Source organism: Typopeltis vanoorti, chromosome 16, assembly GCF_054136105.1.
Source record: "Typopeltis vanoorti isolate ZY-2024b chromosome 16, IOZ_Tvanoo_1.0, whole genome shotgun sequence".
In the NCBI taxonomy this organism is placed as follows: Eukaryota; Metazoa; Arthropoda; class Arachnida; order Uropygi; family Thelyphonidae; genus Typopeltis; species Typopeltis vanoorti.
Window position 1 is genome coordinate 25,678,354 of NC_143564.1, and position 17,552 is coordinate 25,695,905.

General features: G+C 36.8%; 1 protein-coding gene across 1 annotated transcript in view; it reads right to left on the reverse strand.

Annotated features, from left to right (window-relative positions):
• The window catches only part of Dhc98D (Dynein heavy chain at 89D), a 1,285,966-nt gene that overhangs the window by 969,233 nt on the left and 299,181 nt on the right, over positions 1–17,552 (reverse strand). The window contains exon 19 of the mRNA XM_090406627.1: positions 4,167–4,345. Coding sequence (XP_090262753.1) covers positions 4,167–4,345 — 179 coding nt within the window. The remainder of the gene's footprint in view (positions 1–4,166; positions 4,346–17,552) is intronic.

Here is a 17,552-nt window from a genome sequence, read left to right on the forward strand (position 1 = left end):
TTCCTAAGGAGTAGAAGGAGGGCAAGATTGTGCCACTTCATAAAGGAGGTGATAGAACTCAAGCATCAAACTATAGGCCTATCTGTGTGTCAGGTGTTGTAGTTAAATTGTTGGAGAAGCTTGTGAGAACTAGGATCCAGAGTTGGGTTGACAACAATGGTATTATCTTTGATGGACATAATGGATTTGCTAAAGAGAGGTCATGTTTTAGTAATCTACTTACTTATTACAATATTGAAGTTGATAAATGTAAAGTTATAGAGCAGATGGAGTTGGATATTAGATTGGTGCATTGGATTGGAGACTGGCTATCTGGTAGGTATCAACAAGTTGTGTATGTGGGAGTGATTTCCAGGACACGAAAAGTCACTAGTGGTGTGCCTCAGGAGTCTCTTTTAGGGCCATTACTGTTTCACTTGTATACTAATGATATTGGTGAAGATTTGAATGGAGATGTTCGGTTGTTTGTAGATGATGCAAAGTTGGGATGAACCATGAAGAGGAAAGAAGATGTTGTGGCCTTACAAGAAGACTTGATTAAATTGAGTGATTGGGCACAGGAATGGGGATGTGAGTTCAATGTTGCAAAATGTAAGGTTTTAAAATTTGGAAAACAAAAATGGGATGCAGAATTTATGGTTGGTGAGAATATATTGTGGAAAGTGGAGGAAATAAGAGATCTTGGGATGATAGTGGATAAGGATCTGAAATTTAGGGGACACATAGCCAAAATTGTGAAGACAACACAAAGGCTTCTGGGAATGATGCAGAGGATACTAACTTGTAGAAGTAGGGAGATTCTTGTTACATTGTATAAGGCTTTGATTAGGCCATGCATGGACTATTGTGCTCAGATTTGGTCACCTGGTTTTAGGTGTTTGTGAAGGGTACATCATTCCTTAGTAATTTATTAACATTTTATAATAGAGTAATAACTGAATTACTCTAAGGAAAAAGGAAATGGCTACATGACGATACTTCTGGATTTCACAAATGCATTTCACTGAATATCACATGGAACTTTGTTTCGCATAGAACCAATGCCGATGGATATGACACTGGTTATGTGGATAAGAGGGTGGTTGGTGGACAGATATCAAAAAGTAGATATGGAGGGGGAGAATCAAAGTAAAAACAGGTCCTGCAAGGTTAAGTGATAGGACCACTTCTGTTTAATTTGTTTTTCAGGTTATTTCCTATAACATAAATGATATAGGAAATAACCTGAAAGGAAATATTCGTTTGCTTGCTGATTATACAAAATTAGGTAGAGTAATAGTTAATCAAGGTGATGTGAAGAGTTTGCATGACAATTTAAATAGGCTGTCAGTATTTGCAAAAGATAATGGGTATCAGCTTAATGTGGAGAATTGTAAAGTTATGAATTTTAGGATAAATACATTACGATCTGTGCACCATGTTGATGGAACTGTACTCCATGAAATTGATGAAGCTAGAGATTTAAGGGTGGTGGTAGACAGAGAGTTAAAGTTTAGAGGAGATGTTAAGGTTGCTAAGGTAGCCCATAAGATTACTTTGTTATTGAAGAACACATCAACAAGTTAGAGATAAGAAAGTTGTTATTCTTCTTTACAAGGCCATGTTACATGCACATCTGGATTATTGTGTTCAGGTCTGAACTCTTGGAATTCTTGGGAATGAGGAAGCAGTGGAGAGGATTGAGATCTGAGCGACCAAGATAGTGGGTGGTCTGTGGAATGTTCTCTATGAGGACAGACTGAATTGTGTGGATTGCAGAAGTTGGTTGATACGAGAAAAAAAAAAAGGGGGGGGACAGAACAAGAAGTCACATTCCCTGGAAGTTGAATAAATGTGTAATTATTATGGGTGTCAGGAGTAGAAATTTTGCTTGAAGAGTTGTGAATGAATGAAATGGGTTGCCAGGCTCAGTTGTAAGTGCTCTGTCTGTTAAGGAGAGGTATGATAGAATATGTGGAGAGTTTGGGTCTCCTGTGATGAGTATTCTGACTCCGTGGAGGTGCCCATACAATAATAATAATAATATATGTATTATTCCCTTGTTTACCTATGGAAGTGAGACATGATGAAGAAGACTCTGTGTGTGTGTGTGTGTGTGTGTGTGTGTGGCCCAAAGAGCCCTAGATAGAGAAGAATGCTTCACATAACAAAAAGGGATAGAATAAGGAACTCTAAAATTAGAGAGGTGACTGAAGTAGAAGATACTATGAAGTGTTGTAAAGCATATACAGGATGTTCGGGATAAATTTGACAGTTTCGTAAGGAAAAAGAAAATCTTCTTTGTATCTATTAAATTTAATGAATTGACAAAAAAACATTACAGGCAGAGTTAATTACAATACTATCAACAAGATTTACTCAAAATAACCACCATTAGCATCGATCACAGCTTCAATTCTGCTTCGGAACCTCGAACAAGCTGATGCTACAGTCTCCCTGGGAAGGGCCGCAAAAACTGTTTTAATTTTATCCATTAACTGGGCTTTTGTAGTACTGGAAGTGCGATTGGTGTCTTTTTCAACTGCGCCCCATACAAAATAATCCATGGGGTTAAGGTCTGGGGAGTTTGGAGGCCAAACATTTGGACTGGTGAAGTCGTAGAAATTTTCAGACAACCATTTTTGACTTTTCCCAGAGGTGTGGCAAGGGGCCGAATCCTGCTGCCATACATACGGCCTACCATTGGCTACCCTTGTTATCCAGGGCTTGACTACAGTTAGCAACTCCACGAACAAAGCCCGAATTCCAATGCCAGGGTTCTTCAACACCTGTTCCTGCAGATTTGCGAGGAATTCTGCTGTACGAACGCAATCAGATCGTCTGCTAGGGATCTTTCTTCTTGCTACATCCTCGTAGTCACCATTGCAAGTCTCTAGTTCATGCCTGATTGTTTTTACTGTATTCAGGGAGCATTGGGCAGCAGTCGTAATATCCTTATTTTGATGGCGGGCACGAATCATCATGATACAAGTTATTCTCTTCCATGATTCAGGTGGGTTCCAGCTATCCATCCTTTCTGACATCTTGTATATGAATGAAGAAGGGTCCAAACTTTTAAATGAAGAGAAGTGTGTGTTAATACATGTAACTTACGGAAAAATATAATTAATTATAAATATGTCAAATTTATCCCGAACACCCTGTATATAGAGATGAGCTGGCCATATTAGTAAATTGCCAAATGAAAGATGAAAAAAATAAAGCAATGAATGAATCCAACAGAAGAAAAGAGAAGGAATATTCACCAAGGTACAAGATGGAGAGATAATCAAAGATTTGACATGAGATGGTAGACATTGATTAAAGACAGACAGAATTGGAAAATTGGGGGGGGGGGGGGGCTATATGCAGCAGTGGATGGAGCTGACGTTTTTGAATGAAAATGTACACTAAGGTTTTTTGGAAGACTGAGGAACCTAAATATGTAATGATCTTGTGCCAGTTCCAGGAAATGTTTTGAACACTACAAGGTTTCTCAAATGAAGAAGAGGAGTGAGATGTACTGACATCAGGAAAACTATGGGATTAGAATTTAGTGAGAAAGGTGCTGATATAGAAGAAAAGTGTGTAGATGAAAACACTGAGCTCTAGGGCACCCTAGCACTGAAAGAAAAAAAAAAAAAACAGATAATAGGAAATCATTCACTGCAACACACAATGAATAACCAGAGAGGAAATTGGCAATCCAGTGAAGGACAATAGGGAGACTACAAAGTGGCGACTTGGTAAGAAGGCTTCTTGTGTCAGATATCAGAAAATGCACTGGAAATATCAAGCTTATCATAACCATAACGAGTCTTACTAGAACTAAAACCTAAAAGTTTGAGTGTATTTAACATATAGTAATTTGTTACACTGATGTATATTTACAATACTAAACTGGAAGAAGAAAAAAATGGCATACACAAGAAGAAGAAAAAATGAGAAGCTTGTTATTGTCAATTATCTTCTTGTACAATAAGAATCCAGAATACGTGTTTTGCTATATAGGATGGGCAATTTATAGCGAATACAACTGCATTAATTATGAAAGTCATTTAGCCATGAGGATGCTTCGCTCATAAATGTTTATTTACTTAAAAGAGAGAAAATATAATTTAAAAACAATAACATGATTTTTTATCAAGTAGAATATATAATCAAGTTACTTAGGAAGTATATGTTACCTTTTGTTCACAATAGATTTCATAAACTTGTCTCAGCAATTCCATTTCTTTCTGCATCTGTACTAATTCAACCCATGGAGTAATAGGAAGATCGAATAACCTTTCAGCATTAGCAAGGTCATGCTTAGTTTTTTCCATATTTTCTATCTGACTTGAAAAATAATGCAGTTTCTCTGAACCTAAATTGCAAAAATTAATTAGCATTTCTTAAGAGTAGAACAGGATTTTTTTTCCATTTAAAGAATTTGGTGCTTAAAAGAATACTGTAGAAATTCTTCTTAATAGTCAAGGCAGACTGAATGCAATAACTAAGACTAAAGCACAGAAGTCTAAAGAACTGATGTTCTTCATCACAATTATAGAAAGTATTTTACCTTGGGTATGATATATGTTAAAAATACCAAGCAATTTTAGACTTGGTTTTACTCCATTTCCCAAGTAAGCAAACAGACAAACAAGTCAGGTTCACCTGCAAGTGATGTCATTCCTATCCACTACCTGCAGGATCAGCTAGACTTGCATCACTGGCAGGTGCAAACTTGATTGTTTGTCTGTTTGCTTACTTGGGAAATGGAGTAAAACCAGGTTTAAAATTGCTTGGTATTTTTAACATTCATCACAATTAATCCAAACTTTTGCCTCAACCCTAAACTTTGGTCAGTCTGCAGCATCAAAATTCTCTGTCAAACTCTTCACGATGATGCACTTGTAAAGTAGCCTAGGATATGTCTCTAGTCAAGGGAATTAATCTATCTGATTAGAGGAATAGGAATGACTAACATAGGTGCAGTACATCCAGTAAACTACTTAATCCGACATTTACACACCACATAAAGCTATTATCCATCTACTATCAAATAATACCACTTTTTTCTGTTAATTGTGAATGTTCTTTAGCCTATTTGTCTGTGTCATGTGTGTGGGATAAAAACCAAAGTTTTCTGGAAGAAAACTTGGGTATAGAAACAATGACATTTATATGCTTTATACTAATGCAGGAAGAAAACTTGGGTATAGAAACAATGGCATTTATATGCTTTATACTAATGCCAGGAGTATCCGGAATAAGGGAGAGGAATTCGTGGCGCAGACAGCATCAGCCTGGCCAAACATTATTGGGATCACTGAGACGTGGTTGACAGAAGGGGATATAATAACAGGAATAGAAGTCGCTGGGTATAGCATTTTTCGTCAGGATAGAAGGGGAAAGCGTGGTGGTGGGGTACTGCTTATGATAAGTGATGACCTATGTCCTCTAAGAGTGGAGGCTTTGGAAGGAAGTGAGACAAATGATTTTGAGAGCATATAGAGTGAGGTAGAGGTAGGCAAGACAGGATATTAAGTGGGGTGTTGCTACAGACCCAGGAGCACAGAGGATGGGGACCAGGAGATGTTTAGAGAGCTAAGTTTGGCAAGTGCAAGAAGAATGATTGTTATGGGAGATTTTAACTACAGTAGTATAAATTGGAGAGAGGAAGATGCATGTAGCAATAGGGGAATGGAATTTCTAGAATTCTTCAGGGACAAATGTCTTAGGCAACATGTAATAGAGGGAACAAGAGGTTCAAGAGTTTTGGATTTGGTTATAGCATCAGACGAGTTGATAATAACTGAGATGACATCTCTCCCACCAGTTGGAGAGAGTGACCATATGGTTTTGACTTGGAAAATGAATAGACATGCAGGAGTATCAAAGAGATGGGAACTTATGTGGAATTATAATGCAGCTGATTATAATAGTCTTAGACATCAACTTGGGGAAGTTTCATGGAGGGAGGAATTGGAAGGCCGGGATATCATTAGTGCGTGGGAAATTGTGAAAGAATATTTGTTAGCAGCAATGGTAAGTTGTATACCACGAGTGAAGAAGAGGACACAATTTGGAGTAAAGTGGATGACAAACAATATTAAACAGGAATTGCATGCGAAAAAGAGACTATAGAAGAGATATAATTAGACAGGTGAAGAGAAGACGCATGAAGAATATAAGACACAGGCCAGAAGAGTGACTAGTGTGGTAAGGAAAACGAAATTGGAAAATGAGAGGGGACTGTTCCTAAGATCCAAAGAACATCCTAGGGAATTTTTTGGATATGTGCCCAGTAGGAGAAGAAATGACTGTGGAAGAATGATATCGTGGGATAAAAATGGGAACAGAGTGACTGATGCAGAGGAAATAATGGAATTGTTCAATGAACACTTTATTGGAGTATTTCATCCTAGAGGAGTCAGTTTTAATGCTAGAGGGATAGGACTGGTTCGAGGTTTAGAGGTACAGTAGGAGAGTGTGTTTCAGATACTGAGTATTCTGGATGTCAGTAAAGCTTTGGGACTAGATGGTATTTCACCACGAGTTTTGAGAGAATGTGCTAGGGAACTGACAGTGCTTTTAACCTGGCTTTTCAATGAAAGTCTGGCTTTGACAAAGGTGCCCAGGGAATGGAAGGAAGGTAAGATAGAACCATTGCATAAGGGTGGTAACAGACTGGAAGTGTCTAATTATAGGCCAGTCTGTGTGTCATCAGTAGTTGTTAAGATCTTGGAGAAAGTAGTGAGGGACCGTATACAGCATTGGGCAGATGAGGGTAATGTTATCTGTTAGAGTCAACATGGATTTGTGAAGTGGCGCATTTTAGTAATATGCTAGTCTTTTATGATAAAGTTACAAGAGCATTAGATGAGGGAAAGGCATATACTGCCATTTTCTTAGACTTAGCGAAGGCATTTGACAGGGTGCCACATGATAAGCTGATATTTAAGTTGCAGCACATGGGTATGGATGTCAGATTGGTCAACTGGATTCAGGATTGGCTGTCTGATAGGTATCAGAGAGTTGTGTATGGTGGAGCATTTCAAGGAGGCAGAGGGTTACAAGTGGGGGTCCCACAGGGCTCGGTACTAGGACCTATATTGTTTAACCTTTATATCAGTGACGTTGCCAGTGGATTGCAAGGAGATATTCAGTTGTTTGCAGATGATGCGAGGCCGGGAAAGATTGTTAGTAATGGTGCAGATGTGGTAGCCCTGCAGGAGGATTTGAATAAGCTAGTAAGCTAGATAGATGGGCAAATGAATGGGGAAGGTGTCGGTTTAATGCAGCAAAATATAAGGTTGTGAGGTTTGGGAAACATCGATGGGATGCTGCATACTCTATAGGAGGAGTTATACTGGAGGAAGTGGGGGAGACAGGAGATCTGGGGTTGATGATTGATAGAAACCTGAAGTTTAGGGGACATATTGCAAAGGTGGTGAAGGTAACACAGAGGATTTGCTGCAATTATGAGAAGGACGCTGACCTCCAGAGATGGGGGGGGCGGGGTTATCGTTCCATTGTGTGGGTTTCTGATCAGACCACACTTGGACTATTGCTCTCAGATTTGGTCCCCAGGATTTGAAGGGGATAAACTGACTGTGGAAAGGATACAAAGACGGATGACAAAGATAGTTTCAGGACTGTACAGGATAGTTATGAGGATTGGCTGGGGGAATGTGGACTGCAGAGTTTGGTCGATAGAGGAAGGAGAGGTGATGTGATTGAGAGTTTTAGACTGTTGAGAGGTGGTTACAGAGTTGACACCGGGGAGTTCTTTCACTTGGTTGAACAGTGGGAAGGAGTAATGACAAGAGGCCATCCCTGAAAGTTACGAAAGGAAACTGTGAGCAAGAGGGTGAGGAGTGGTTTCTTTGCGTGGAGGGTGGTTGAACCGTGGAATGCATTGCCTGATGGAGTGGTGAGAGTGAGAATGGTCAATGAGTTTAAGGAGTGGTATGATAGACTTTGTGTTTCTTAGGGGGGGACCTCCCCTCGATGAGTCTTTACAGACTTTATGTTCTTAGAAGGACCTCCCACAATGAGTCTTTTGACTCCATGGAGGCCTGAATAATAATAATAATAAAAAAAATAAAAAAAACGCAGCTACACCTACATGAGATTGGATATCTCACCTTCAGTTGAGTATTAAATTAATAGATGAACTTTTTCTACTGAAACTTTTAAATAAAGATTCCTGTTGTAACAACGGTAATTAAACTGAAGTCTTTTAAAATTAAAGAGTTCATTGCCCCATCATTCCAAAACCATTGCAGAGGTGTTATTATTATTATTGTATTTCAATTTCATGTAGTCCAAGGTCTCATCATAGGACGGAAACTATATCACAAACCTACTGTCTATTCTACTTAATTATAATCTACACTCTATACTATCCATTAGCTACTAATAGTGTTTTTGTTTATTAACTGTGTGTGTGTGTGTGTGTGTGTGTGTGTGTGTGTGTGTGTGTGTGTGTGTGTGTGTGTGTGTGTGTGTGTGTGTGTGTGTGTGTGTGTGTGTGTTCTATGCATGACTTCATTCTATGCAATGAAAAATAAAAAAAAACCTTGTTGTCTGGAAAGAAAAATATGTTATTACTTCCATAAGATCAGCTCATGCACCTTCAGGATGATGGATGGATCTTATCCTTCAGATGAAAAAATGTGTTTAAAGATTCCTCTCATCTTGATGAGAATTGAAATCAGATCTTTTCCAATCAAAGGCTTCATTGTCCCAGTATTATCAACATTATCTAAGAATTGGTTCCCTAAGCAATGTATCAAGGCTGTTCAAGAGAAGAATTAAAGATATTCTAATCAGCATTCATCAACCTTGTTTGTTTATATTAAATAAAAAAAAAAAATGAACAACTTAAGATCCATAACTGATTATGAAAGAAATGTATGAAATTAGCACCATGTCCAACAGGCAGTCAGGCTTTCTGATCTGCTGCAGAGCTAGTGGCCATAACTTCTGTCTAATCATACACCTGCTTCTTTTGCATTTGGATGTTTGAGTTTCACCATTATCCATGAAAAGCTAACACCAGTTTTTACTTTTCCTCTAATTCTTGCATTGATGATTTATGTTAAATCCCCTCTAAACATTCCAAATATGCAACAATCAATGCTTCAAGTTTTGAAAGTAAGAGATCAGGAAAATCTTGTCCAGATAACTAATTAATACTGATGGGTTTCTCCAAATGTTCTGTGGGTGTGTTCTCCAGAGCTGACTCCTGTTCTATTGCTTCTTTATTCTCTTGTGTTCCGCTGCTTGAATTCTACGTCTTCCACTAAGAAGTGCAACAAATCTTTACCGCTGATTTAAACAATGACTGTTACTTCAATTCTTTCTAAATGGAGAAAATAAATAAAAGCCAACTTCTCTGCTACTTGTAAGCCTCTCAACTAATAAATTATTATAATTATAGATTACACCACTGCCAGTCAGCAAGGTATCTTCTCAAAGCTTCTTTAACTGGGTTGCCAGCTTCCTCTCTGTTTGCACATTATGTGTGATGGTACATGGAACTTTTCTAAAAACTTTGCAATTAATGTTCTATAAAGGTTCTATAAAGTTTCCTTTCACCTATTCTCCTTCTGATATTAATCAATGACTTTCTTCAACAATTATAAATTCAATTTGCAGTTTTGCTGACTACAGTTACTGACAAGTTCTACAAAACACATATACTAAAACTTCCAGAATATCAACTTTACAAATCTAAGTTCAAATTTTCAAGTCATTCTTCAATGGAATTCTGATAACCTCATTAATTTCACCAATCACAAAAGCCACATATAAACCAATAACTTGGGCATGCTATGCACATGAGATGTTTGCTACTTGGCCTCATATCTCAGACACATTAGATTAATTTTTAGCACATCAAAACAGCCAAAATCCAAAAATACATTTCACAATACAAAACGAAAATAACAACTGTTTCCCCTATAAAGATACCTTGATGATATGATTATGTAATGGTTCATTATCCTTTCTATTTGCAGACATTTTCAAATGAACACTGCCAAGGCTATTTATTCAAATGAATGAAAGAGCCCTTGAAGCTGAGCTCAGATACCTACACAATACTTTTTAACCAATGGCTACAACCTTATAAAATAATTAAAACACCAAAAGCATCCTGATCTCATATGGAGGCAGCAGGTTTTTTTTCTCTCAGAAACCTGGTTTTTCATCCCACATAAGTGCTATTGATGATAGAGAAAGAGTTATGTCCATACAAGGTAGAGATGCAAGGGGGAAATGGGGCCAGTGGTTTTGAGGCAGTATGGTGTGAGATAGAGGTGAATAGAATCAAATACTTGGTGGGATGTTGTTATAGACCTGGTAATGTGGATGGTGGTGATAGTGAAATGTATAGTCAAATAAGCCAAGCAAATAAGAAAAGGGTGATCATTATGGGTGATTTTAATTATGGCAATATAGACTGGAATGAAGAGATAGCAACTGGAAGTAAAGAAAATGAGTTTCTTGAGTTTTTGAGGGATAACTACCTCAGACAGTATGTAACAGAGGGCACAAGAGGATTAAGGGTCTTGGATTTGGTCATCTCATCGGAGGATGTAATTATCAATGAGGTATCAAATCATCCACCAATTGGTGAAAGTGACCATGAGGTGATTACTTGGGTGGTTGCCAGCAGTGCAAGGACCCCTGTGAAAAAAGGGTATATGTGGAACTACAAGGGGGGTGATTATGAAGAGCTCAGGAGACAGCTTGCAGGTGTAGCATGGAATGAGGAGTTAGCTGGAAAAGAGATCAATGCAGCTTGGGGGATTTTCAAAAAATATTTAGTGGATGCAATGTCTAAATGTATACCACGGGTGAGAAGGTTAAATAAGTTAGGTGTGAGATGGATGAATAAAGAGATTAAGCATGCAATACAGAGAAAAAGGGCATTGTGGAGGCAGCATAAGAGAAGTGGAAGTAACCAATTTCATGAGTTCTACAAAGACCAGGCAAGGAGAGTGACTTGGTTGGTGAGAGTAGCTAAAGAGAGGTATGAACAGCAGTTAGCTAATGAAGCTAAAAAGAATCCTAGGGAGTTCTTTCGATATGTAGCCAGCAAAAGAAAGAATGATTATGGAAGGATGACATTGATTGGAGGAAATGGTATAAAGACAGCTGTTGCAGAATGTGTGGTGGAGATACTTAATGAGCAGTTCATAAAGATCTTTCAATCTTGTGAATGTGACTTCATGGAGAGATTAAGAGCAGTTGATGATGGGGAGGAGAGACTGACTGTAAGTGAGCAAGAGGTGTTTGGGGAGTTGAGTAAACTAGATGTAAATAAGGCTGTGGGACTTGATAATATATCACCGCGTATTCTGAAGGAATGTGCCAGAGAGTTGACACCTGCCTTGACATATTTTTTTAATACGAGTCTTGCACTTGGTCAAGTACCTAAAGAGTGGAAGGAGGGCAAGATTGTGCCACTTCATAAAGGAGGTGATCGAACTCAAGCATCAAACTATAGGCCTATCTGTGTGTCGGGTGTTGTGGTTAAGTTGTTGGAGAAGCTTGTGAGAACTAGAATCCAGAGTTGGGTTGACAACAATGGTATAATCTTTGATGGACAGCATGGATTTGCTAAAGGGAGGTCGTGTTTTAGTAATCTACTTACTTATTACAATAAAGTGACTGCTTCCTTGGACAGAGGAGAAGGATACACAGTAATATACTTGGATTTCGCAAAAGCTTTTGATAGAGTGCCTCATGATAAGTTGACAGTCAAACTAGAGCAGATGGGGTTGGATATTAGATTAGTGCATTGGATTGGAGACTGGCTATCTGATAGGTATCAACAAGTTGTGTATGGGGGTGCAATATCCAGGAAAAGGAAAGTCACTAGTGGAGTGCCTCAGGGATCTGTTTTAGGGCCATTACTATTTAACTTGTATATTAATGATATTGGCGAAGATTTGGATGGAGATATTCAGTTGTTTGCAGATGATGCAAAGTTGGGACGAACCATAAAGAGTAGTGAAGATGTTGTGGCCTTGCAAGAAGACTTGAATAAATTGAGTGATTGGGCAAGCAAATGGGGATGTGAGTTCAATGTTGCAAAATGTAAGGTTTTAAAATTTGGAAAACAAAGATGGGATGCAGAATTTATGCTTGGTAAGAATATATTGTTGGAAGTAGAGGAAATAAGAGATCTGGGAGTGATAGTGGATAAGGATCTAAAATTTAGGGGTCACATCGCCAAAATTGTGAAGACAACACAAAGACTTCTGGGAATGATGAGGACACTGACGTGTAGAAGTAGGGAGATTCTTGTTCCATTGTATAAGGCTTTGATTAGGCCACACATGGACTATTGTGCCCAGATTTGGTCACCGGGTTTTCAGAAGGATGAAGAGATGTTGGAAAGGGTCCAAAGGAGAGTGACTAAGGTAGTTTCTAACCTCTGGAATGTCGAGTATGAGGAAAGATTGAGAAGATGTAATTTGCAGAGTCTGGTGGACAGGAGGAAGAGAGGAGATATGATAGAGACCTACAAGTTGGTAAGGGGTTGCTATAGGATCGATGGTGGAGAAGTTCTACAGGGAATAGTGGGAGATCAGGGGAGAACCAGAGGTCATCCCTGGAAACTGTATAAAGAGGGTGTGAGTAGGGGAGTGAGAGGCAGGTTTTTTTCGTGCAGAGTTGTGAATGATTGGAATGCCTTGCCTGAGAGTGTGGTGTCTGCAAGGAGTTTGAATGTGTTTAAGACCCGGTATGATGAGATGTGTGTGAGATAAAAGGACCTCCTAGATGAGTCTTTGACTCCATGAGGTCTTGTTTAATAATAATAATAATAATAATAATAAAGACAAATCGACCTTGAGAACACATGCAATTTACAGACAAAATATACTCGTAGTGGTGGACAGTAGACAGTGTTAGTGTAGATGATGATAGTAATTGCAGTTTGCTGTAGGATTAAGTGGTGGAGATGGGGAGTTGTAGAGTAGGTGCCATCCATTAATGAGTCTTTGACTCTTTGAAGGTGTCATGTAATAATAATAATAATAATAATAATAATAATCCCAATCATTTCCTGCAACCAGGGAGTCTGTAAAGTTCCTTGAGACTGCAGTTTAGTCTACGTTGTACTGCCTGGTAGATTGGTTAACATCCACCTTTAAAAACACAAAAATTACATCTGCAATCATATGTTTCGCAAGTCCAGATTGGCAGATCCCGCTGTGGATGTTCCTTAACATAGGATACACAGGATTAAATGGAAGAAGAAGACATCTGTTGCTGCATAGAAGTCACTATAGCTATATATATATAGTCACTATAATTCCTTGTGAAAGTATTTTTAGAATTTACATTGCTAAGAAGTACTCTCCCAACCTCAACAAACATGGCTGCATTAACATGCCAAAGATTTTGGGAGACAGTCATTCTAAGACCAAATATAGACTGTAATTGTTTTCATATATTTTAATCATTTTTATTGTTTGCATGCACTGTGGTAGAGTACAATGAGGACTGGAAAAAAGTGTATCATACATACTAAAAATGATCCAGAGATGAAAATGAAAATTATAAAGAAATATTATTCTTATTATTATATGACTTATTATTTATTATATTTATTATTATAATTATTGTATTTATAATAATTTATAATATTATTATATTATATTATAATTTTTGTATTTATAAAAATTTATAATATTATTATATTATATTATAATAATTATAATAATTTATATTATTATAATTATTGTATTTATAATAATTTATAATATTATTATATTATATTATAATTATTGTATTTATAAAAATTTTTAATATTATTATATTATATTATAATAATTATAATAATTTATATTATTATAATTATATAAATTATAATTATAATATAATTATAATTTATATAATAATTTCATATAAATTATTTCATATAAACATTTATATTTATTATATATATTATATTATTATATTTATTATTATTATTATTATATGACTATCTCCATGAAATGAGAAGACTCATGATGGGAGATCTCTTTATTCACACAATACTTATTATACCTCTCCTTGAAGTCATTCACTGACAAAGAGCAACAAATACCTCTGGAAACTCATTCCATCAATTAATGATTCTCCCAGCAAAAAAAACCCAATCCCCTTACCCATATATTGTGTTCAGTGTCAATTCTAGAACTTCAATCTGTTCTCATAGAGAGCATTCCATAGACCTATCATGAGTGATAGGTCTATGAGTAACACAATCTTTGTCACTCATCTCCTGATCCTCTCTACCACTTCTTCATCTCAAGGAATCCAGGTGACCAGATCTGTGTGCAGATCTGGTCACCTGTAGTCCAGATATGGCCTTATTACAGCTTTATGAAAGGGAATAATAACCTCCCTTCCTATCTTTGATTTTCAATGTGTTCTTAAACAGCCGTGTAATCTGATGTATTGTTTTTGCCACTTTTGCAATATGCCCTCTAATCTTTGACTCTCTGTCTGTCTCTCCAGATCTCTGGCCTCATCAGTTTCTTACGGTGAATTCCATCAGTATAGTACACAGCTGGTAATCTCTTCTCAAAGTGCATCATCTTACATTTTTCCAAGTTAAACTGGCAGCCATTTATCTTTGCTCATACGTTTAGTCTATTAAGTCATCCTACAGGATCTCTCTATATTTTCATTAACTATTGCTCTTCCCATCTTTGCATCATCAGCAAAAAACTGAACATTTTCCCTCAAATCATTTCATATATAACTGGTGTACAAATTAAATAGCAGAGGACCAAGTACCAGGTCCTGTGGTACACCATAGTCACCTGAACATGGACTCAACTCTTCCATTAGCCATTCTTTGATATCTGTCCTTCAACCACTTTCTAATCCAAATCACCAGCTTCATATTCATTCCCATTTACCCCAATTAATGCAACAGAGTTCCATGTGTAGAATTCTGTGAAATGCCTTTGCAAAGTCTAGCAATATCACCGAGTAGCCATTTTCTTTATCAAACTCAATTGTCACTTTATTATAAAAAGGTTTCCTTACTTTTTTACTAATGCAATATGAAGGTACATCAACCTTAACTGTGAAAGGATATAATCAAACAGCCAAATTAAATTTTGAAAATATTTTCTTTCTATTTTCTTATACTGTTTGTACTGTATTATATTCCTCTGCTTTATTAGATTTCAAAATGTAATTATTATGTGCATGCATCCTGTGAATGAAACTAATAGAAATAACCTTTAAAATAGCTCTTAATGCGCTAATAACACATAAATAACAATAGATGTAACCTAGGGTGTAATTAATAGTTGGGTTGTGTTAAATCTGACATACATAAAATTCATATGATATCAAGATTTGCAGAACATAACACTTGCGTAAGTCAGGATCTGCCTGTATTCTCTGTGAGTTTCTCTCTCTGTGAGCATGAGTTTGTTAAAGGGAGGTCATATTTTAGCAAATCTACTTAACTATTATAAGGTGATAAATGCACTGAAGAAGGGAAATATATATACAACAGAATGCAAGGGAGAAGTATATTTAGATTTAGTAAGTGTTTGACAGACTGCCATACAACAAGTTGGTAAATGAACTGGAACACATGTATTTAGAGAACAGATTAGTGAGTTGGATAGGTAACTAGCTACCAGATAAATAGCAGCAAGTTATTTATGGAAAAGAAGTATCCAAGAAGAGGAAATAATTGTACTTGACAAAAATCACATTCGTGTTTAATCCTTTACTGAAGTGTAAGAAAGCAAAGTTTGCACACAAACTTTGAAATGACTGTGCTTGCATTTTTCATAAAAATGGAGAAAAAAGAGTTTCATACAGTGATAAAACACTTTTATTTGAAGAAGTGGGCGGCCACGGAGATCAAAGCTGAGTGTTAGATGCAGTTCACGGGACTCTGCACAAGCATTAAAGACTATTTATTTTTGGTTAAATGAGTTTAAACATGGTCATAAGTTCATCAAAGATGAAGCGTGCTCTGGAAGCCTGACTGAGTCACTATGAAGGAAATGATTGACAAAATCCATGGTATCTTTATGGAAGCCCGCTGAGTGAAAGTGCATGAGATTGCTGAGGTTGTAGGCATCTCAACTGAATGGGTGTATAATATCCTGCATGAAAAATTGCACGTGAAAAAGCTGTGTGTGCAATGGGTGCTGCAATTGTTGGCTGTTGATCAAAAACACAACATTTCAATGCAGTGTTTGGCAATATTTAATCACAATTCGCAGGATTTTTTGCATCAATTCTTGACTGCAGACAAAACTTGGATCCACCACTACACACCTGAGTCCAAGCAGCAGTCCAAAACAGTGGACAATGCCAAGTGAAAGAGCACTGAAAAAAATGAAGACTGCTTTGTCAGCTGGGAAAGTGATGGCTACTGTTTTTTGGGATTCTCAAGGAATTATCATGATAGACTATTTGGAAAAGGGTAAGACAATAACAGAAGTCTATTATGCATCATTGTTGGACCGTTGAAAAGAAGAACTGGGAAAAAAATGACCAAGATTGGTGCATAAAAAAGTGCTCTTTCATCAAGACAATGCACCATCCCACACATTGGCCGTCACAATGGCAAAATTGCACAAATTGAGGTTCAATTGGTTCCACATCCACCTTATTCTCTGGAATTGGTCCCGTGTGACTTCTTTTTGTTCCCAAACTTAAAAATTTGGCTTGGTGGGAAAATATTTTCTTCAAATGAGGATGTCATCAAGGCTGTCAATGACTATTTTGCACAATTTGACAAATCCTACTTTTTAGATGTGATGAAAAAATTGGAAACTCGCTGGACCAAATGTGTAGACCTTGAAGGAGACTATGCTGAAAAATACAGGTGATTTTTTCAAAAAAATGCGTTTCACTTATTTTTTTATCAAACTTTTCAAACAATCCTCATATTATCCAAACAAGAACATAATTTCTCGGGAAACAGAATTTACTTCGTAACCAAGTGAAAAATCTTCATTATCGTGCAAATATTCAAACAGTCACTAATGTTCAACTATCCCTGATCTACTAAAACATTCTAATAATAAGGTGATACAACTTTCTGATACTTGTATATGGATGATATATATCAACACAAGTTGCTGCTGTAAAATTGCAAACCCTACACAAAACTATGTCAAATTCTAGACAGAAGCTTGACTTGGAATTTTTATAGCATTCTGAGTAGTAAAGAGCACTAAGTGTTTTGAAGGCCTAAAAGTTATGAATGCAATTTGTGTGTGGAAAAGGCTATAGGTCCATTTTTTTTCAGAGGGAAGAAATGATGGGAGGGAGGAATGAATTGAATATAGTTTCATTCATGCTGTAGGGTTAATGATAATACTATTTGCAGAATAATGAAGATAGTATATAAAAATACATTTTTCAATAAGGAAATATTAGGAGTAGGCATATTAAATAAATTACAATATCAGAATAAACTCACATAAAATATTATTTTATTAGTATAATTTTCACCTAAGTATCAAAGGCATCTTCAGTACATGTAAAAAACTAATCGAACAATAACTGACAATTATCTATAATTTTTTTCCACCTAA